At 47.0% G+C, this 23,579-nt stretch overlaps 1 protein-coding gene across 8 annotated transcripts in view; it reads left to right on the forward strand.

Moving 5' to 3' along the window:
• GRAMD1B (GRAM domain containing 1B) overlaps positions 1-23,579 on the forward strand; it is a 263,393-nt gene that overhangs the window by 126,898 nt on the left and 112,916 nt on the right. For 4 of the 8 annotated variants that reach the window (XM_053594643.1, XM_053594646.1, XM_053594644.1 and 1 more), the window contains one exon: positions 2,634-2,723. In XM_053594643.1, coding sequence (XP_053450618.1) covers positions 2,634-2,723 — 90 coding nt within the window. The remainder of the gene's footprint in view (positions 1-2,633; positions 2,724-23,579) is intronic. The other 4 variants (XM_053594647.1, XM_053594648.1, XM_053594652.1 and 1 more) reach the window with 1 other exon arrangement.

Raw genomic sequence — 23,579 nt, forward strand, 5'->3', positions numbered from 1 at the left:
ATGGGAAGGAGGGCCAGGAGGGGGCGCCAGAGGGTTGGCCCTGGGTCTGGGTTTCTCACGTTCCTGATTGGTTTGCTTGTCGTGGTTGTGGTTTGGAAGTCAACAGTGCCATCTAGTGGTATGAGTTGCTAATAGCATCTCAGAATTTTTCTGAAATTCTGGTGCCTGGCAGTTTTGTTCAGGGAGCCCTTGGGATTAGCTTAGTTTTATGTTTTGATTGCCAGAGGGGAGGGGAGGGTGAGAAGGAAGAACCAGCCCATCTTGTCAAAGTTGAGGTCAAGTTTGACCTCTTCCTTGAGGAGGTGGTAATGTTAATGGTAGTTATTTGGGTTGGTTGAGTCCCAGTGACTGTTGTGAACGGTGCAAGACGGTGGGCCCCAGATATGTCCTCTGCTGCTTCTCACCTGGACTGCCCACGGTGTAGACTGCTACAGCCCTGATCCTTGCCTCTGGAGCCGGGTCTGCTTTGGAAATGGAATTCCAATCATCATGGGTGCTTGATGTATATAACAGGTCAGTCCCAAGTAAGAAGTCCTAGGGGTTGACAATATTATACTGAAATTTTGTTGTGAGGAGGTTTTTGTTTGTTTGTTTGTTTTCTGTTTTTTTGGCTGGGACCGGGTTCAAACCTGCCACCCTCGGTATATGGGACCGGCGCCCTACTCCCTGAGCCACAGGTGCCGCCCAGTTGTGAGGAGTTTTTAATAAACAAATTCACAGAGCTACCCAAGTGAAAATGGAGAGTAGCCCCTTCTTAGTGAACCAGCCATAAAAACTTTGTATAGAGTAAAGAGAAAGGGAGTGTGGCCCCAGTCCTACCTGTGCGAAATAGCAGGGGTGAAGGGTGGGTGGGTGGGGTGATGGTGTTCCTGTCGGGTGCTAGTCTGGTTTCTGGTGTGTGTTATATGATTTCTTATGTGTGTGTTTGAAAATTTGATGTGAACTGCTTCTAAGACCACTAATTTCTTGCTGGAAGAACAGAGCATAAGAACTGTACCACAGAAAAACCGTAACAATACGTCACATGCTCCTTTGGTTGAGAGCACGTGGCCACTGGAGCAGGCATGTACCCTACTGGGCTGTTGAGCATTTGCAGTCTCCCGGGGACCTCAGCTGAAGAGAGGTACACTCTACAGAGATCAGTGTACCTTGTTGCAGTGGATAATCCACCAGAACAAGGAAATGATTTTGAGTCTACTGTCAGCCTTGCTTTTAGTGACATTTATGGCAATAGGAATTTATTATTAGTACTATATGAAGCAGGGGTCAGCTACCTTTTTCTATATATGGCCAAATGGCACCTGTAGCACAGTGGTGACAGCACCATACAGAGGCTGGCGGGTTCGAAACCAGCCCAGACCAGCTAAACAACCATGACAATTGCAACAAAAGAGCCGGGCGTTATGGCAGGCGCCTGTAGTCCCAGCTACTTGGGAGGCTGAGGCAAGAGAATTGCTTAAGCCTAAGAGTTTGGGGTTGCTGTGAGCTGTGATGCCAGAGCACTCTACGAGGGCAACATAGTGAGACTCTGTCTCAAAAAAAAAATTACTTGCTCATTGGCTGCATAAGCTGTGAGTGTTATGAGGTGTTGGAGCAGCTTTTCTTTTTCTGGAATGAGGCTAGGCAGTTGTATTCCACATTATCACATGGGATGGATGTGCTACCCGCCAGCCCAGACCAGCTAAACAACCATGACAATTGCAACAAAAGAGCCGGGCGTTATGGCAGGCGCCTGTAGTCCCAGCTACTTGGGAGGCTGAGGCAAGAGAATTGCTTAAGCCTAAGAGTTTGGGGTTGCTGTGAGCTGTGATGCCAGAGCACTCTACCGAGGGCAACATAGTGAGACTCTGTCTCAAAAAAAAAATTACTTGCTCATTGGCTGCATAAGCTGTGAGTGTTATGAGGTGTTGGAGCAGCTTTTCTTTTTCTGGAATGAGGCTAGGCAGTTGTATTCCACATTATCACATGGGATGGATGTGCTCTTTAAAGAACTCTGTGAACGAACTCAGCCCTCTTGTACCCCAGTGAATAAAGGCCACATTTCCCACAAAAAAAAAAAAAAAAAAAAAAAAAAAGAACTCTGTGAACTGAGGCTTTGTAATCATCTTGCCTCCAGGGCTTTGGGGAGAGGGAGGGATTGTGGCTTTTATTCTTCCTTTTATCTTTTCTCACCCTCAGCTTTCCCTGGAGGCAGAGAAGCTGACCTGGTGACACCTGACCCCATCATCTTTTGCCCCATCTCCCACTCCTTCCTAAACCCTCTCCTCCCAGCTTACACCACCTCTTTGAGAATCGCTGGTAGGTTGAGGCAGAATGGGATTATTTTGGCAGGGAGATTAAGAGGTAAAGGAGGCCTTTGCTCTTATATATAGCCCAGGGAGAGCAAGTTGACAGGTGGATCCCTTTTCTGGTGCTGCTGGCAGCTGTCCTGAGGTGTGATGGGCGCGGTTCTCACCAGATTGAGTCATTTCTCACATCCCTCCTCTATGGCTACTCTCTGTGCTCAACTTGCTTGAAGGAACTTGTATCTTTAAAATTTTGTAACCCCCATTTCCTTGTCTAGTTGAATGACCTCCCCCGGGGTTGAGAAAGAAGCTGAATGTTAACGGTTCTCATCCTGTGTCTTGTCTCAGCAGCCAGCAGAGCAGCCAGCAAAGCAGTCAGCAGAGCAGCCACGAGGATGATTCCAGCAGGTTCCTGAGTCCTCGAGCGCGGGAAGAGAGGTAAAGTGGAATGAGGGGGAGAGGATCGGAGCAGAGAACACCGGAGACGTGGTGGAGTGTGGACTATGGGGTGCAGTGTTGGGATATGGGTTGAATGTTGAAATATGAAAGTGTTGGGATAGGATCCTTCACACCTCGACTCTGGGTGAGGCCTGTGGAAAAGCAGAGGGAGGGCTTTGTGCTGCTTTGAAAGCTGATTAGAAAGACGAGATGTCGGAAAGGAAGCAAAGGGGCCGATGAGTGTTCAGCATGGGGCAGGGGACTCGCGTGTGGCAAAGCAGACATGCCGTGAAGACGTTATCGCAGGCCTAGGGTTAACGGAATTTCTAACTCAGTAGGTCCTTGGTCTCAGGGATTCAAAGAATGAACCCACGGACCACAAATTAGTGGTGAGATAGGATTTTATTAGACAGAAAGGAATGCAGAAGGAATAAAATGTACCAGAGCCTCTGGCAAAGGGGAAGAACCAAGTTGGAAGTCAACCCACGGGTCCTTTGTCTAGAGGTCTACGTTACATTTTGGCCAGGACTTGGTTAGGTGGAAAAATACTTTTACAAACTTAATGAGTATATTAACGAATGAATGAGTGCAGTCCCTCCACTGGGGCAAGGTTAATGGATCTTTCCAGTTTTTGTTTCCAGGAAGGGATTAGGGTGTGTGCTCCCAAGGTGGACCCACCCAAAAATGTTTCAAGCTGCTTTGTTCCTGATCTTGCTGGAGCGCAGAGGGAGTGGCCTAGAAAGGGCAACCTGTTTGTGCCTAGAGATGGGGTCTGATTTCTGAGCTCACCTGGGCCTAGAGAATGAGGGTGGATCCTTATCCAGCCCTGAGTGGGGGAATCTTGTATCTTTTGGACTTAAGTCACACACTAGGTTGGGCGGAGTGTGGATCCTCGGTATTTTATGCCTGGGGAAGCTGCGTGGCCCAGGATAGCCCAGGGTAGTGGGTGTGGTGTGGGATGGCAGCGGAGAGGGAGACCGTTGGATGCATCTGACGTGTTGGAGGTTAATGGAGAATGAGATTGGACGTGATGAGAATATGGCAACTCTCCAAAGCTGGGTTGAGGCTTTGAGACATAATTAGCTGGGGCCACCTGGCATCAGCTTTGTGTAATCCCTGGGAAGGGTGGTCAGAGAGGTGGGCTTGTAGCAGTTGAACGTCTTTGCCTAGAGGTTGACTGTGTTTGGTGTGAGCCTGTGAGGTCTTAGCTGGCCCACCGCAGAGGCTCTGCTTTTGGTCTAGCTTGGTTTACAAGCTGGATGAAAAAGCAGAAAAAGCTGTCAGATTGACGGTGGAACCTTAGCTGAGAGGGAATAGAGATTTAATAGAATTGAGATTTAAAACACTTATTATTTTAGATAGAACAATGGATGAAAACCAAGGGGAGTTTTTTTTTTTTTTAGGAATTGTGGTGTTATATATTTATGTTAGAAAATGGTGTGATGTCTCACACCTATTATCCCAGCACTCCGGGAGGCCAAGGTGGGAGGATTACTTGAAGCCAGGAGTTTGAGGTTGCAGTGAGCTATGATGATGCCACAGCACTCCAGCCCTGCAACATGGTCTTAAAAACAAAACAGCAACAAAGAAAAAAGATTCATTTCTTAAGCGTAGAGTTGCCATAGGGTACCTAATTTGATAGGATTTCATGTGAAAAAGAATGTAAGGATTTTATTTGCCAACAAAACATGAGGTAATATGGTATGGCTACCTTTGAGAGGTTTTTTTTTTTTTTTTTTTTTTTTTTTGAGACAGTCTCATGGTCTCCTGTGCTAGAGTGCTATGGCCTCAGCTTAGATCCCAGGAACCTCAAACTCCTGACCTCCAAGCAGTCCTCCCACCTCGGCCTCCCAGAGAGCTAGGGTTATAGGTGTGAGCTACAGTGTCTGGCCCCTTTGAAAGTTTAGAGTTCTTTAATTGGATCATGGTGCCTGGATTTAAAAAATGGACTTCTCACTGTGGTCTGTACTGGTTTGACTGTATCTGGCATATTATGTTTAGTTTTTTAGAAATGGGTATTGATACATTAGAGACCAGAAAAGGATGATTAGGATAATAACCATAGCATTTCAGGGTTGTTGAATGATAAGAGTTTAGCCTGGAAAAGAGATTTAAGTGAGTGAAACAGCATTCTTTAAAATTTGAAAGCTGAAGAAAGGGAACTAGAGGGGTGGAAGTTATAGCAAGAAGGATTACAGGCTAGGCTTTCTGTATTTTAACAATCATACTCTCAAAATTGGAAGAGGCCGTGGAGGCCCCCAGGACTACTCCCTTCTCTGTGCTGTGTACCATACTTCTCCAGCAGCTCAGGATAAGGAAGGAGTTTCACGTAATAGAGCTGGTTGGCCTCAGAGTGGGCCTTGCAGAGTACAGCAGCACCCCCCAAACCCACAGGGGATGCGGTCCAAGTGATTATGTGAAGCTCAGCATGGCACCGAACTATATACACGATTCATTTTCTAACTGATAAATTAACCAAGGCGTTCGTCATTGATTAACAGGTGGGGAGTGTATGCAGTGTGGACCTGCTGGACAAAGGGATGATGGATGAAATTGTTTGTTTATGGAATTTTTCATTTAATATTTTCTTACTGCAGTTGACTGTGGGTAACTGTGACCGTGTAAAGTGAAACCACAGATAAAGAGGGCTACTGTGAAGAGCTCTGCCCTCCGTAGAAGTGTTCAAATAAACGCTGGGTGGTGTGGTAGAAGGGATTCCATCCTAGGTAGAGGAAGGGGCCTCTAATCGTTATTTCTTTAGATTATGAAATCTTGTGAGTTCTACCCCCGTTCTGTGTTGTGCCCATTATTAACCAGAATTAACAGTTTAGCTCAATTTAGACTAAGTGTATATGGAGACAGGGGGCCCTCAGGGGCAAAGACTAATCATTCTTGTCAGGATGCTTACTCAGTTATGATCCGATGGCAGCTCTCTCGGTCCCTAGAGAAGCTTGCACTCTTTGCAAGGCTTTTTGGTTTTTTTGTTGTTTGTTTTTTTTGAGACAGAGTCTCATTTTGTCACCCTTGGTAGAGTATCATAGTATCATAGCCCACAGTAACCTCAACTCCCGGGCTTAAGCAGTTCTCTTGTCTCAGCCTCCCAATTAGCTGGGACTACAGGTGCCGGCCACACTGCCTGGTTATTTTTGGAGATGCAGTCTAGCTCTGGCTCAGGCTGGTCTTGAACCTGTGAGCATTCCACCCCCACTGGTCTCCCAAGTGCTGGGATTACAGGCTAGGCTTTCTGTATTTTAACAATCATACTCTCAAAATTGGAAGAGGCCGTGGAGGCCCCTAGGACTACTCCCTTCTCTGTGTGGTGTACCAAACTTCTCCAGCAGCATCCTGGTCATTTCTGTCCCTCTTGTCTTGGGCGGCTCCTCTTCTGTCAGATCTGTGATTGACAACCTCTCAGCTCACTTCATTGTCTCTGCTTGGAGCATTCCTGGCAGAGATGAGTAAGTGCTGAATTGCATACACCCCAGTGCGATTTTCCCAAGGATGCAGCTGCTTGCTAGCTAGAAAAAGTTCTGCCTTTTGTTTGCTATTTGGGACTTTACATTGATGTAATTTTCTAGCTCCTTCTCTGATCACTCACTCCTCCAACCAAATGAAATGTTACAAAGGTCTCCCTTCTAAACCTCTGTGCAGAAAAATTCACCAGATTTCTTCCTTGTCCTTTTTCCTCATCTGGCCCCATCACAGCTTCCTAAGCTCTTCCCTGGTGGACTTGGGTGTTGGTTTGTCATCAGCTCACTTTGGGGCAAAAGGAGGAATGGAGGGGTTGTGGTCAGAAGTAAGCTTCCTGTGCGGTCCCCACCCCTGCCTCTGAACCTTGGCACCAGTGTTCACCGTGGCCTTCCCAAATGAAATCTTCTCTTTTAGCCAGTGGAGAGGACAGGTGCCCAGAGCTCCAGTTAATACCCCAGAACTAACTCTTACACTTTGCACCTAGTTCTTTAATGTTTTTCCACCCAATTGAAAGTCTCTCTGGGCTTTTAAGATGTTGGTCAGTGATGTCCCTGCCTGGGGCAAGTGGTGAGATCTGAACCTTGGGGAGATTTTTGACAGTGGTGGGAATGTGGCCTATGTTTCTGGCACTGGGGTCCATTTGAGGGCCAGCAGAGTACTGTGCTACTAATGGTGGCATTTCCTACACTGGCCAGGCCCTTGTGTAATCATCTTGTTAACTCTTTGCCCCCTGGGAGGCAGGTGGAGCGGGTGCTATTACCTCTGACTGAAAATGGCCAAGGAGGGGCTTGGCGCCCGTAGCACAGTGGTTATGGCACCCCACGTACACTGAGGGTGGTGGGTTCGAACCTGGCCTGGGCCAGCTAAACAACTACAACTATAACAAAAAATAGCCAGGCATTGTGGCGGTGCCTGTAGTCCCAGCTACTTGGGAGGCTGAGGCAAGAGAATTGCTTAAGTCCAAGAGTTGGAGGTTGCTGCGAGCTTTGATGCCACCTCACTCTAGTGAGGGTGACATAGTGAGACTCTGTCTCAAAAAAAAAAAATAAAAAAGAAAATGACCAAGGAGGAAGTGGGTGTAATGGACCCCTTTCCGTGGCTGCTTCTAATTCTTCAAACCATTTGGTCATTTATACAGTGAAAGATTGTTTCGTAGAGAAGGCAAAAAAAATTAATATTAATTTCTAATGTTTTAAAGACCAAAATTATAATCCCTCAGTATAAGATCCACTTTCAGCTGATTTAATAAAACATTGATTTTTCTTTTTCTTTCCTTAAGGTTTAACATAAAGGTAATATTTAGAGATAACACAGCTCCCCTGCTACATATGGGTAGGTGAAGATGCCTCAATATGGTGTTAAGACTTAAATGCATCTGAAGGTCCCTATTTCCCACTGTTCTGCTCTGAAGGAAAGCCTCTGGGACCATGTTGGGGTGAGAGAGTAGGTTGGTGCTGAGCGACAGTTATTTCCTGGGCAGATGTGGCATCAGTGAAGAGATTTTTATGAAAGTAATCTGTTTATTGGGAAATGGGAATTGTCTCAGAGGTAGGAGAAAGCTAAATAAATCACTTGCTCAAAATGAGTGTGTATGTGTGTCTGTATGTAGTAGAATGTAGGACGTTAATCCATTTTCATGCTTCAGAGGGAAGCCGAGGTCCAAGTTAGAAAATACTTGTTCCGGGCAGCAACTGTGGCTCAAAGGAGTAGGGCGCCGGCCCCATATACCGGAGGTGGTGGGTTCAAACCCAGCCCCGGCCAAAAACTGCCAAAAAAAAAAAAAAAAGTTCCTAGATTCAGCCCAAACTACACTAACTTTTAGGATTTCTCAAGTCTGCAGATCTTTATTTGGAATGTTTACCCCACTGGCAGGAACTGCTTAGCAAAACCAGCACTATAGAAAAAGGAGCTGTTTTCCTAAGGACCTTTTATGTACAGCAGGTGAGTTTCAGTAGAGAACATGATCTCAATAGATGGGAAGCCTCTAAGTGATAGGAAAGTTGAGAGCTGGATCAGGGCTTTGTCATCTGCACACGTTCATGAGTTTATTCCTGACTGCAGACAGCAGGTGTATGTGCCACAGTCCTCTGTGAGACGTGTCTGCAAGAAACGGGGCCAGCTCGAGGCCGGACCACCCGACCACAGAGGCTCCCTGGCTGCTGGCAGGCCGTGTGCTGTGTCGGAAATAGTGAATGCCTTAAGCCAGATAGACCCAGTTTTGAGTACCTTCTTTGCTTCTTATTAGTTGTGAATTCTTTTTCCTTTCTCCGCTCACAATACAGTGCTTTTCTTTTCTTTGCAGTTTTTGGTTGGGGCCAGTTTTGAACCCGCCACCTCCAGTATATGGGGCTGGTGCCTTACTCCTTGAGCCACAGGCACCATCCAATACAGTGCTTTTATTAATTGTGCATTATAAAAAGCAATTTACTTAGCTTTCCTCAACTGTAGTTTCCTCATCTGTAGTTTGTTGTCTATTGCATTTTTCTTATAAAGGATACACGAGATAACATCTATGATCTGTAAAGCGGCTTGCACTTAGTAGGTGCTTAATAAATCATCGTTGTTAGTACTCAGATGACTTTGTCTGCTATGAGATTTTACTCTCCGTTTGTTAGTGGATCTACACTAGAAGCATAAACAGGTTCAGAAGGTTAAAACACCCGCAGATGTCAGATGTAAATGCGATTAATAAATAGATGGATGCAGGGTATTTCGCCTCAGGAACTTTACTGTCTTACGGTGAGCCATACCTGCGCATAAATAGGTACCGTGTGATCACTGACATGGAATTGTGTATAAGGTAATAGAAGAATTTGATTACTGAGTGCTTACAATGTCATTATTTCTTTTTTTTCTGCAGTGCCTCTTGCGGACATTGTTAAATATATTCCTCTCAACAGCCCTATCTAGCAGATGCTGTGATCTCCATGTTAGAGTTTAGGAAACTGAGGCTTGGCAGAGTTAAGAAACTTGCCCAAGAGCAACACGTTAGCTACTCTGTTTGGGTTGAGGGCGGGGGGTATCCAGAGAACTCCACAGAGGGGGCTGAGCTTGAGCTGAGAGCTGGGAGAAGAGTAGGAGGCTGTCACATGGACAGCATCCCCAGGCGAGGGAACAAGATGTGCTTGAGCATGGAGGCGGAGAAAACAGGGCGTGTTCAGGAACTACAAATACTTCAGTGTTGCTGCAGCATCATGTCCTAGGAGGGGGTAGCTAGCAAGTGGCCAGAAATGATTTTTAGACAGGCAGGCAGGTGCCTGCTCATGCCACATCCTGCTGTGATGGGGTGTGGGATTTTTTTTTTTTTTTTTTTTTTTTTTTTGAGACAGAGTCTCACTGGTCACCCTGAGTAAAGTGAGACTTTACTGTGGTGCCTTAGCTCACGGCAACCTCAAACTCGTGGGTTCAAGTGATCCTCTTGCCTCAGCCTCCCAAGTAGCTGGGACTACAGGCATGCGCCACAATGCCCAGCTATTTTTTTACAGACAGGGGTGTCGATCTTGCTCAGGGTGGTCTTGAACTGGTGACTCAGGCGATCCACCCACCTCAGCCTCCCAAGTGCTGGGATTACAGGTGTGAGCTACTTTGCCCAATGTGGGGTGTGGGAATTCTTTTGCTTTTTTTTTTTTTTTTGCAGTTTTTGGCCAGGACTAGGTTTGAACCCGCCACCTCCAGTATATGGGGCCAGCGCCCTACTCCTTGAGCTACAGGTGCCGCCCATGGGTGTGGGTTTCTTTATTCAGGATAGGAAACAACTTTGAGATGTCGAGAAAGAGGTTCCCTGGGTGTCTTACTTTGGGCTGCTGTAACAGAACGCTGTAGACTTGAGTGTCTTACATACAACAGAAATGTATGTCTCCATTCTTGTGATACCTTACTAAGAAGAATGTGTTTCAACTCCATGCAGGATATTACAAAAGATAAAGTATTGTAAGAATGGAAAAGCAATTATCCAATGTACTCAATACTGATATGAAGCCAGTAAATGATCTAATGCATGCCCAATAGAAAAACTCACTTTGTTTCAAGTTGCAGGGAGTGGTAACAAGAGATGGGGTGGGAGTATTTGGGACACCTTTTGTGTGTGGGACATAACCACCAGAGTGACTCTACCAAACGAAATCAAATATTTTGACATGGTTGGTTGTACCCTCACGTTGACCTGAAATAAATTTACTTTTCAAAAAAAAAGGAGAGAGAGAAAGAAACAAAGAAAAGAAATGTATTTCTCTTAGTACTGGAGACTGAGAAGTCTAAGACCAAGATGTGGGCATATTTGTTGTCTGGTGAAGGTCTGTTAATTTCATAGACAGCCCATTTTCTCACTGTGTCCTCACAGGGCAAAAAGGACTGGCCTGTCCATCCCTTAGACGGACACATAGCGCAAAAACTCTGGTCTCTCCATCCCTGGCTTATAGGGTCACTGAACCCCTTCATGAGGGCTCCACTCCCATAATCTGGGCACCTCCCACAGGTCCCACCTCTTACTATTGTCGTATTAGAGGTTAGGGTGTCAACATACGCATTTGGGTGTCGTGTTAGGGTGTCAGCATATGCATTTGGGTGTAAAGGTGCAAACGTTCACCTGTAGCACAAGGTCACTCCCAGGTATGTGTGTGAGAAACGTCATGTTGGTCCCAGTGAGGAAAATGAATTTTAGGGAAAAGAGTGGAAGCAAAACCAGGAAGGAAATTTCGATATTAGTTTCCCCATTCATTCTCTTGTTTAACACCTATTCATTGAGCAGGTACTACACGTCGCCCCTGGTAGGCATTGGGGGTGTGGCTGTCAACAAGATGGCCAATGTCTTCTCTTACGGTGCTTGCTTTCCAGCCAGGGGAGACAGACAGTAAACAATTACACAAACATCCAGGAGTAATAAATTCCAGGAAGAAAATGAAAAAGGGTGATTGAGTCGGCCAAGGTTTGGGTCTCTCCAAGTTGGATGGCCGAAAAGACTTACCGATATGAAAACGTTGAAGCCGAGACCGATCATGTGGGTTATGTTTCTGAATTATGGTAGTGAGGAGAGAACAGGAAGAACCAATCAAAGGTGTTTGGGAAGTAGATTGGACAGGACTTAACTCTAACTTTGTGGGTTAGGGAGGTTGCCTACTTTGCACACTTTGCACCTGTTTTCTAGCTAGGGCAGAAAATAATAAAATAAAATGGCTGTCTGAATGGGCTGTAATTGTGGTTCCACCACATCCTGGGTGATCTGCAAAGGATATTTCACTTCTGTGCCTCACTCTTCTCATCTCTATAATGGGTATCATAATTCATATCTCACAGGGCTGCTGCGAGAGGATTGGGATGTGGGGTGTGTATGTAAAGATTAAAATAGAAATAGTGCTTGGCTATGATCATCATCATCATTAACATATTGGGTAAAGGAGGAAGGATTTGAAGAGCAGGGGTGTTAGTGAATTTAATTTAGATAGTGGAGTGTGAACCCCCACAGAATGTACAAATGGATGGATAGACTAGGCAGCTGGCTGTACCTCTAATGCTCAAGCGACAGGACTAAAAGTATTTGACTCCTGTGGTCGAGCAAAGCAGTGAGAATATCGTTGAGGCAAGAGTCTTAGGATTAGCTAAGTTTAATTGGAAGAAGATGAAGGAAGAATTTAAAACAGATTTCCCATTGAAGCCAGGAAGACTGGGAGACAGGATTATCGAAGCAGGAAAGACTAGTCAAAGAGGTAGAAACAGGTAAGATGGGCCTCCACAGCAGTTATTTGGACGTCACTGGTAACCAGAAAGCAGTTTTAGAGGAGCAGATCTAAAGGAGGGGAGAAGAGACTATACAAGGTATTTTGTTCTAGTTTTCCTGGAAAGAGAAGAAATAAGGATGATACCCAGAGGGGAAAGCAGGGGTGACTGAGAATTTTTGTTTTAACATGGAGAGATGTAACACCTTTTTATTTAAAGTCTCTGAAATAGAAACTGATAGCTCAAAGCTGAGAATTTCAGAGGATAAGTTCATTCATTCATTTATTCAACAAGCTAATCAATTATGCACTTTCTATTGGGGTCCCCAGTCTTATTGAGGAGAGAATATTAACACAGTTGAGAAAATGCAAACTTGGATATGTGCATTGAAGAAAAAACTGTATCAAGAAGAGATTGGACTGCCAGAGGGGTGGGGCAAGAGTGCCGTGCTTGGACTAAGTTCAGGATCCAGGGAGGTGAGACAGATGAAATGATACGGGCTAGGTGAGGCAGGAGCTGGGCTGGCCATGATGAGGACTAGGGTCTTTATTTTAGCATGCCAGGAAGCCAATGAAGGGTCTTTGGGAAGGGAGATGACATGATCTGCTTTGCTTGTGAAAAGATAGTTCACACTGCATTGTGGCAAAAGGATGGAGGCTGCTCTGGTTGGGATGCTGAGGTGGTCGGGATGCTACAACCTAGTCTAAGCCAAGGATTTTGGTATCTTGGACTTAGGATGGTGACAGTGAGCAGAGTAGACAAATTCAAGATATATTTAGGAAATCAGTGTCCAGGACTGGGTGGTGAATTGAATACTCTGGGTGTGATGGACAAGAGGACTTCATGGTTGAGTCCTAGGATTCCAATTTGCTCATCTGGGTAGTGCCACTGATTGGCAAGTTTCAGAGGAAGCGAGGAAAGAGATCCAGATCACAGGTGAAAGGATTGCCCTGGGATAGGCAATAATAATGTGTGTGGATGCAGGTGAGTTGGTAGGTGGTGTGGGAGGGTGAGGAGGTTAGTAACAGCAGGGTCTGTGTAGTAGAGAATGGAGTCAGTCATCTCTTAAGATGAGGGAAGGTGGAAGGGAATAGGATGACGTTTGAATAGTTGGGGACTTTTAAAGAATCACCTTTTCTCCAACTACCTCAAAAGACATTCATTCGTATCTTGGAGAACTCAGCCCATCTCTTCCACTTGGCTTAGGAGAGGGTCTTGCCACACCTCTCTGACAGGTGCAGGCTGTGGTTAATTCCGTCACACCACTTGCCGTTGCGCATGCTCTTTGCTTTGCTTATCTGTCTTCCCACTACCTGATGAGACCCTGGAGGACAGAATCTGTCTCTCTTGTATCCAGTACAGACCAAGTGCTCAGCAATTCTTTGTGGAATCCTGGAGTGAACAGATGGAAAAACCAAGGTATTGGTGTTTGATTTCATGGGCTAAGCCTCAGGAGTTGAAGCCAGGCTAGAATATAGGGCCGCCATTTCCAACTCAGTTCTAGCCACTGGGTTAGCTTCCTCTTAGAAGAAGTGTTTTAAATTCTGCTCCTTCTATCCCAGACATTGTCCCTGGTAGCATATTTGCAGAGCATGCTAGCTCCATCGACCTGCCTGGCTGCTGAATTCCCTGTGGCTCCACGGACACTCAGGTGATCCTCACCATGGGGCAGGAGCCAAGTTGCAAACCCCCTGGGAGCGGTGCTCACCGTCCCTCCCACTCCCGCCAGCCGGCAGCTGACATCACATGCAGGTACGGCTCCATCCTCCTTGTCTGAGGACAAAGGAGGGGAGGAAACTCACCAAGTGCTCAGAGCGTTGCCAGATGTTGAAAGATGGAGGAAGGCTCCGACTGGAGCCGTGGTGTGGGCTGGAGGCAGAGGGGATCCCGGTAACACGGAACTCCAGGCTCACCCACCCTGGGCACTCCACCTGCTTGTGTTTCCTATGGAACAGCAGGGAAAGGATATCTTACGTGTAGGAGGCCACAGTCGACAGCTGGGGTAGCTGCAGAGGCAGCGAGTCCCCAGCCCCTGAGGTCCCAGCTGCCATGTGGCCGGCCCTCCCCTGAGCCCAGCATGGTGCAGAATCTGCGCTCCAGGACCGTCTCCTGCAGCACGGCTATAAAGCAGGCTTGTCACTACCATGTCTCCTCCCTGAGGAAGAAGCTGGCCCTTCTACGTGCCAAGTAGGTGGCAGGGGGCCCCTGGAGATTAGGTTTGGGGCTGCCTGGGTTGGCTTCCATCTTGGGAAGTATTATATTCCCTGCCAAGTGACAGGTGCCCAAGAGAGACACAGTGATCTCTTGTAAGAGGCTGTGGGGGTGCAGCCGGGCAGATGTTGACTGGGAGATTGGGTCTGTGTGTCACTGTGTGACTCTCAAGGTGACTTGGCTCTCTGGATCCTTCGTGCCTGGCCAGGGATCATCTTTCATGGTCAATTCCTTCAGTCGGTAAAGAACCTGGAGGTTATGAGAGAAAGATGAGGTCGAGAAATGTAGGGACCTGAATTAGGGTCCCCTGGGCAGGGTCACAGGTGTCTTTGGGGACATTGACGGAGCACAGAGTGAGGTGTTTGGCGAGTGCTGACTTAGCATGTTCACTTTTTACACTCACTCACTGGGGATGAGCTGCTTGTGTGCAAATGAGGTGCAGGGTGCTTTTCCCTAATGTGGTCCCTGTTCTGGCAGAATTGGGCTGCGGGGGCTCCTTGCTGAGTGCCCCACTTTTGCCCCTATGAGCAGCAGAGGGGAGGAGGTTTCCTGCAGGAGGAAGAGATTCCAGCCTCTAGGATCAGAGTTAAAGTTGAGGGCGGCGCCTGTGGCTCAGTGAGTAGGGCGCCGGTCCCATATGCCGGAGGTGGCGGGTTCAAACCCAGCCCCGGCCAAAAACCATAAAAAAAAAAAAAAAAAAAAAAAAAAAGTTGAAAGCTGGCAGGCATGGGAGAGAGAAAGAGAAACGGGGGGTGAGGGGTATGTAGACTTATGGGGAGTTTTATTTATGTGAAGAAAAACAACAATAAGGAAGTGAGGCAAGAAAGAAGAAAGAAAGATAACGAGGGCTAAATGGATGTCAGGGAGAGGCGAGGGGACAGAGGTGGAAGTGGCTCGATGTCGGTTCTCTCTCTCTCACACACACACAGACATAGGCATAGATGCCCTGATTGTTTAGCCATCTGTTGACAAGAGTTCTCTACCCAGCGAAGTTCTTGTGGCAGAAGTTTGAGGCTGGTGAGCAGAGACTGTCCTTCCTTTGGTAAGATGTGACTTCTCGGGTACCGACTATCCAGAGTGCCTTGCCCAGAGAGGGCCCTCAGCAGACAGTGGGAGAATAAGAGATTCTCTGATCTGGTGGCAAGGGCAGGACTCAGAAATGGCTTCATGGAACTCAGGCTTTGAGGACCAACGACCTTCATTTCCATTCTGGCTCCTCTACCACTTACTGGCTGTGGTGCTTTTACAAAATCATTTTGTCCTCTCTCCAATCTGTTTCCTTCCTGAAAACTGAAGATAATTATACCTCCTTTGTGGAGGTTGTGGGGATCAAAATGAGATAAAATAGGAAAGGCACTTACCACTGTGTCTTTGGCACATAGTCAGCACTCAATAAGTGGTGACTTTTGTCATTGACAGCAAACAGTAGGCTTGGGCTTTGCCTGTAAGGTGCGTGGAAGGTGAGTCGTGAGTGCTTAAAGAGAACCGGGAGGTTCAAGAACAGATGACGGTAAGCTCCATGCCAGCCCATGGGAGGTTATGTTTGATTTCTTAGTTGACAGGGGAAGCCAGGCTTGGACACTGTGGTTCTCACACTCCCCGTGAGTGACAGCTGCCTTGAGCGGCGGGGAGGAGCTTAGAGTGGTGGGCTGTGTGCATAGGTTTCCCGGCCCACCTGCAGGCAGCCTGCTGGGACTGGACTGCACATGGTCTGTGGGCCCAGAAGGGGGTCAGCCCCTTTCAGCTGAGTAGGAAGAGGGCCCCCTCTCAGGGGAGGCTCTCTGTCAATGCTGCAGGATGGGATCCCTTTGTTAATGATTCCAGTAAAGGTCCCAGATGTTCTCATTGCTCGATCCCAGGAAGAAAGTTCACTGCCTGGGTGGAAAGGAAGGAAAACCATAGTTCTGCCTTCCTCCCAGTTAGTAACTTGCCCCCTAAACCTCCATCAGCCTCAGTTTCCTCATCTTGGAGCTGTTAGACCTGTGAGAGGCAGCCTCTAATCCCCCTGTCCTGGTAGGGTTTCCCCTCCTAACCTGCGCTGCCACCTGGCTTTATTTCCACCTCAGCACGAATCCCAGGCTGTGATTTTGTTTATTTATTGACTGGTTGTTTTCTGTCTGCCCCCACCTTTGAGGGCAGGGCCCACCTTTGTTACCCCATCACCTAGCACAGCGCCTGGCACATGATAGGTACTTGATAAATATTTGGTAAATGAGTGAATGAACTCAGTGGATAACCATCTAAGGCATTTTGCTGGCTGTCACATTCTCTGCTCATGGGATTCTGGGACTCAGCCCACATCGAGGGCTGTAGGGTAGCCTTTGTCCATTTACCAATCACCTTGCATGTTGCACGGCCTTGGAAATGGTTTCGTTTGTGGCTGACCCTGCTGTCTTCTCCTTTCTATGGTCCACATGCTCATATGCTTAGGCGATCACAAGGCTTTGTGGAAGGCAGTGCATACAGGCTTTTTTTCGGTCTAGGCTAAGCTCTGAGTTTTGCGGGCAGGGCAGAGAAGCAAGTGGGTGGCCCTGTCTTCCCCCTCCCTGCCTGAGTTCCCAGCTTACGAGCTCCTCTCTGGCAGCCCCGGCTGCTTCTGTCACTGTCAGCAGAACTGTCTGCAGGTGTAACCATCACCTGCTCTGCGTTTCTCCTACTCCAGCACTTCTTTCTGCCTGAGAGAGGGGGTTGTTAATTATAGCTCTGCAGGCTACTCTTGGTCTCTGCTGATGCCATAGTTGGGATTGAGGTGTGGACAAGTAGATTGGTGGTATTTTTTTTATACCCCAGCTTCCCTGCTTCCTGTTGGGAGAAATCCCATCCTCCTACCAGCCTTGGCAAAGATGGAATGTGAGTGGGTGACGATTCTGGGGCTCAAGGCAGAGCATCCAGGCTTGCCCTGCTCTGTACCGTGTGCGTTCCTTACCTCCCTTTTATTCTGGGGTTGTGATGAAGTCATGGGATAAAATTTCTGGGTTCCCTTCTCAGTCACTCACTGATTAATAATGTAAGCCAAATGGCTCTCTGCAGAGACCCCTTCTAATGCATCTAGAAATTGTTGTACTCTGCCTTGACTGCAAGCTCCTATCAGTACAACTTTTGAGCATGTACCACCAATATAGTACATGTATGAATCATATACATGTACTTCTTTTTTTTTTTTTTTTTTGTAGAGACAGAGTCTCACTTTATGGCCCTTGGTAGAGTGCTGTGGCATCACACAGCTCACAGCAACCTCCAGCTCCTGGGCTTAAGCGATTCTCTTGCCTCAGCCTCCCGAGTAGCTGGGACTACAGGCGCCCGCCACAGAACCCAACTATTTTTTTTTTTGTTGTTGCAGTTTGGCCGGGGCTGGGTTTGAACCTGCCACCCTCGGCATATGGGGCCGGCGCCCTGCTCACTGAGCCACAGGTGCCGCCCATATACGTGTACTTCTGTGCCAAGTATTTTGCACATATTGTAATAGAATGAAACATTCTCAAAGGATGAGGAAAACATAAATGTTAATACAAGTTCTAATATTTTCTTCCTGCACGGCCATCAGTAAGCACTCATGTCCACTTGATACTGAGCAACGCAGCTGGGATTCTGTGGTTCTAAGGTAGTGGTCCTCAGCCTTTTAATGTGTGTCAGAGCCACACAGGCAGAGCTTATTTGAGATGCAGGTCCCTGGGCCTTACTTTTACATTCAGAGTCATGTGGACCAGGGTAGGCAAAGGAATTTGCATAATTAGCACATAATCCCAAGTGACTCTGACATAGGTGGTCTTGGGACCATGCTTTGAAAAACATGCACAGACCCCCCCCAAACTCCTGCGATCATGCTGTGGCTCATATCAAGCACGTAGTTTAACAGTCCTGGGGTGCAGAAGGGCCTTCTTGCACCTAGCTTGGTACTACGTTTTGTGTTCTCCAGAATTCATGTGTGACAACATTAAGAAGCAGGGCCCCTATGATGGGGCTCTGGCCTCCTCACCACGTGACCCTCCATCACGTTATGAGTCAGTGAGAAGGCCCTCACCAAAGGTAGACCCCTAACCTTGAACTCCCCAGCCTCCAAGACTGTAAGAAATAAATTTGTTTTCTTTGTAAATAATCTAGTCTGTGATTTTCTGTTATACTAACAGAAAAAGGACTGAAACACTTGGGACACAGCTTCCGTTTCCTTGTACCTGCATAGCCCAAGAATTACCACCATTCTGTAGGAAGGAGAAATGCGGGTGGAGGAGGGGGGGTATGTAATTAAATTAATCATTCCATCTTACCTGCATGAGAGCCTAGGGACTTAGCTCCTGGGCTCTCTCCCTCCCCCTTGGCCATTTCTCTTTAATCTGAAGGTGAAATTTCCACAGAGACACAGAAAAACCCAATTTGACCCTGACCCAAATGGTGCAGGAAAGCTGAGGAAGGAAACTGAAAGGGCAGAGAATGTCTGAGTGCACCCCGAAACCACACACCCCACCCACAAAAGCTCCCTGGTGTTATCTTTTAATGTGAGCATGATGAGTGAAGTAGTAAATCAAAGTCAGGATTAGACTTTTGAAACTCGTACTGTTTCGAACGACAGATTTCCTGTGAGATCTACAAAGTGAACGGTTTCACCTGCTCATCTCCTCTCCCTCCAGAAGTGAAACAGATTCCTGTCTGTGTTTGTTTTTCTGGACATCTGAACTGATGGACGGATTCCATCACTCGAGTTGTCCTCGCAAATAAGAGCATAGAACACAGACTCACAGATGGAGCCCCCGACCAGCGACTTCCTTCCCAATCCACAGATTGCTTCTTCAATACCTACATCAAGTGGTTGTAGGCCTCTCTGTGAATAAACTTTTACAAAAGGAAATTTGCTAAGGAAATTGTCTCTTTCAGCAAAGAAACTGAATTATAGCTAACTCTCAAACTCTGTAGGTAAATCCAGGATCATGCAGAATATCTGTGTTGTGAGGGAGCAATATTTAAGTTCTGGAGTTAAATTTGTTATTTTCAATAACAACAGATGCCATTTTGAGGGTTTATTGTGTGCTCAGCACTGTGCTTACCTGTGCCACCTTATTTAACCGTAATAGCAACCCTGCAAAGGAAATTACTATTATACTCATCTTCTTGATGAGGCTTAGATTGTCTGCTGTCAAAGCTTGTTAGTGGCAGAACTGGGATTTAACTCCAGAGCACAAGTTGTTACTTGCAACACTGTGGCTTCCAGTTGAGCAGAGACATGACTATTAGGGTTCTTGGGACCCTGTGCCAAGCCTGTTTTTCCTTGGCTTTGGTGGGATGATTATTATTATTATTTTTTAAACAGAAACAGAGTCTCACTCTGTAGGCCTCAGTAGAGTGCTATGGTGTCCTAGCTCACAGCAACCTCAAACTGTTGGGCTCAAGCAATCTGTTTGCCTTAGCCTCCCGAGTATCTGGGACTACAGGTGCCTGTTAAATGCATGGCTAGTTTTAGAGACAGGGGTCTTGCTCTTGCAGGCCAAACTCCTAGCTCAGGCAATACACTCACCTCGGCTTCCCAGAGTGCTAGGATTACAGGTGTGAGCCACCGTGCCTGGGCTGTTGGAATTTTCTTACCAACTGCCTGGATTTGGAGCTTCAGATGTGGAGGTGTGTGAACAAGTCTTCTGATGAAAGTTATCACCTTGGAAAGCTTCAAAACCAGGCAGAACAAGAAAAACAATTGCAGAATAGATTCCAGTGATTCTAAATGATCTAGTTAAAAATATGCCTTCTGGTCAAATAGTATTTTTCTTAAATTACCTTTTTTTGAGTATGTTTCTGATGGCCTGTTGATTTTAGGAAGTTCCTTTACTTTTTGACTAAGAAGTTTTAAGTAGGAAAATTTCAAAAGCCCCCCCTAAAAGGAATGTTTTCGTGGAACGATGGAAATGTATGTATGTAGCTTCCATTCTCCATGCACCATGACAAGGTCAAGCAGTGTTATTGGGCCCTCCCCCACCCTGCTGCTCACCCCTTCCAGTTAATCAAAGATGCATTTGCTATACCTAACTTACTATAAAGCCAGAATCGTAAGTCGAGCCATCATAGGTTGGGGATCATCTGTATCCTTTTTTTTTTTTTTAGAGACAGAGTCTCAGTTTTTCGCCCTCGGTAGACTGCTGTGGTGTCACAGCTCACAGCATCTTCCAGCTCTTGGGTTTAGGCGATTCTCTTGCCTCAGCCTCCCAAGCAGCTGGAACCACAGGTGCCTGCCACAACATCCATTTTTTTTTGTTGTTGCAGTTTGGCCGGGGCTGGGTTTGAACCCACCACCCTCGGTATATGGGGCCGGCACCCTCCTCACTGAGCCACAGGCGCCGCCCATCATCTGTATTCTTGCTCTGAACCCTTACGATGGGTTCTGAAGTCCTCTGCAGCCTGGCTGTGGGATGTCTGTGCACATTGGTACGGGCACAGGACTGAGCCCCCAGGGCAGGGGGTGGCAGCCTTATGTGGTTATGATCCTTTCCATTTTTGAACCACTTGTACAACTTTGTCATCTAAAAGTACAGTGCAGGGACCAGCTGCTGACTGGAGGTGGTGTGATTGTGCCTGGAGACGGTAGGTAAGGGCAGGAGTTGCATAACCAGACCAGTTTTGCATTACACCAAGTGCAGAAAACTTGGAAGATATTATAAATAATGGGCTAGGATCTGAACCAGGCAGTTTGGCTCTAGATTTTACATGGTACCGTCTACATCTGGAAGCTGAGGTCAGGGTGATAATCGCTACTATTCCTGTTGCTCTGGGGCGTGGCGGGTCTCAGGAATTGCTGGCAGCTGAAGAAAGTGTATTTCCCCTTTGCCCATCTTGTTTTACTCTGAGGAACTTAGGCATACAGTGGCAATGGTGCCAGCAGAGGCCCCCAGTGTTGCAGGAGGGAGGCGTGCCCGAGCATGCTGCCCAGGGAGGCCATCTGCCCCCCTTTATCCAGCCAGCACGACTTGCACTCAAGTAGCCCTTTCTCTCTTTTGACGTCTCCCTCGTGGCCCGGGACGCAGTAGGAGGGGTGACTGGCCCCTCATGCTTAGCTACTTTTTTTTTTCTCCTAAAGTTGAAATTTAACTCTCACACCTGGGTTCTTCCTGCCGTATCCCGACTGCTTTGGAAACTTCCGTACCAGGGTCTTACACAGCAGCCCAACGACTACAGAGAGCAGCCCAGCTTTGCATGAGCAATTTAGCCTTGACCTTGGTAGTCGTGCCTCCTGTCGCACCAGCTTTCCTTGGGCCGGCACTTCTCTCCATCCTCAGCCCTTCTCTGGTGCTTCAGCCAGACCCTCTCACAGTCTCATTTGGACCCTTAATATCCCTTTCTCTCAATTGCAGAGCAGTTTCCCTGATTTCCTTTGACCTTTCCCTTTATTTTCCATGTGAACTCTTTTTTCTTTTTTTGAGACAGAGTCTTACTGTGTCACCCTGGGTAGAGTGCCATGGCATCACAGCTCACAGCACCTCACACTCTTGGACTTAAGCGATTCTCTTGCCTCAGCCTCCCAAGTAGCTGCCCGCCACAATGCCTGGCTATGTTTTTGTTGTTGTTGTAGTTGTCGTTGTTTGGCAGGCCCCGGGGCCAGGTTCGAACCCGCCAGCCCTGATGTATATGGCCGGCACCCTAGCTGCCAAGCCAGTGAACTCTTATTATTACTTTTTAAGACAGAATCTCGCACTGTTGCCCTAGGCTATAGAGTGCCTGTGGCGTCGTCGCTTACAGCAACCTCAAACTTCTGGGCTCAAGTGATCCTCTTGCCTCAGCCTCCTGGAGTAGCTGGGACTACAGGTGCTCACCATAACGACTGGCTAGTTTTGTACTTTTAGTAGAGACAGAGTCTCAGACTTGTTTAGTCTTAAATTTCTGAGCTCAAACAATCCACTTGCCTTGGCCTCCCAGAGTGCTGAGATTGTAGACATTAGCCACCGCACCTGGCCTTGGAACTTACTTTTCATGACTTTTCTCGCAACTCTCCCAAATGCCCTTCGTTACATCTGCTGCTGTTCATTGTTCCTGCACCTGCCTCTTACTACATTCCCTGCTCCTCACCTTCTCCTGACAGCCCCCTCTGTTTTGATGCTGTTGCTCACCTGAAGTGGCAGGTAGGTCTGGGTTCTGTCTAGTGTACTTCTAGCAGCGTCAACTCCAAGGGGACATAAAATTTCCTGCCCTCAGTAGAGTGCTGTGGTATCATAGCTCAGAGCAACCTCAAACTCTTGGGCTTAAGTGATTCTCCTTCCTCAGCCTCCCAGTAGCTGGGACTACAGGTGCCCACCACAACATCTGGCTATTTTTAGAGACGGGGGTCTTGCTCTTGCTCAGGCTGGTCTCGAACCCATGAATTCAGGCAATCCACCTGCCTTGGCCTCCTAGAGTGTGCTAGGGTTATAGACGTGAGCCACCACCCTCCTAGTTGAAGCTCTTCTTCAAGCTCAGCTGGATCTCTAAAGAACTGATGGTTAACAAGTGTGGGGTGAGAAGTCACTCCAGTAGACACACTCCTGGGGACATTTTCCTCTTTTCTCCCCTTTCCACCTGTAGCTCTGTGACTCTCTTCCTGTTTTATCACCATCTTTTATTTGTATAGTCAGCACCCAGACTCTAGTCTAGAGAAGGGATTTCGCCTTTGGGGTAAAGGCATCTGCTCTATATTAATAGTCTCAGGACAGGCAGAGATAAAGTTGCACACTTCGCAAGTACTGCTAATGTGACCATAGCCCTGCTGCCATCTAGAGAACTCTATCCCCCAGAGTGTGGCCTGGGAAAGTTCACCTGACTGGGGTTTGAAATAGCCTTACTTGGTTTCCTTGTAGTACCATCTCCCAAGAGGCAGCTGCCATGGAGGCTCTTTCTCTCTCTCTTTTTTTTTAGATTTCATGTAGATAGGAGGGTACAAATGATTATGTTACATTGTTTGCATTTCTTGGTATAGTTCAAGTTGTGGTTGAGCCCTTCACAGGCGTTGGGAGAACTGTATATCTTTACACTGTGCACATTAGATGCACGGAGTTTACCAATCCTCCTCCCTTCTCCTCCCCCAACTTGAATTTTTCTAGGATTATCAAATCCTAGAAAAGATTGTGTTTTTCTCTCATGCGGGCATGTAGTTGTTTTTCTATTGGTTTCGTATTAGTATTGAGGACTTTGGATACTTGGTTTTCCTTTCTTGTGATACTTTACTAAGAGGAAAGTGTTTCAACTCCATCTAGGTAAATACAAAAGATGTAAAGTCTCCATCTTTTTCACGGCTGAGTGGTACTCCATGGCATACATAAACCACATTTTATTAATCCATTCCTGGGTTTATGGGCTCTTGGGGTGATTCCACGTCTGGGCGATTATGAATTGAGTTGCAGTGTACACATTTACACTGTTGGTGGGATTGCAAACTAAGTGTCGATGGGAGGAAGTATGGAGAATCCTCAAAGAGCTAAAAGTAAAACTTCATTTGATCCCACAATCTCATTACTA

The sequence above is a fragment of the Nycticebus coucang genome, chromosome 6 (genome assembly GCF_027406575.1).
Source record: "Nycticebus coucang isolate mNycCou1 chromosome 6, mNycCou1.pri, whole genome shotgun sequence".
Classification (NCBI taxonomy): Eukaryota; Metazoa; Chordata; class Mammalia; order Primates; family Lorisidae; genus Nycticebus; species Nycticebus coucang.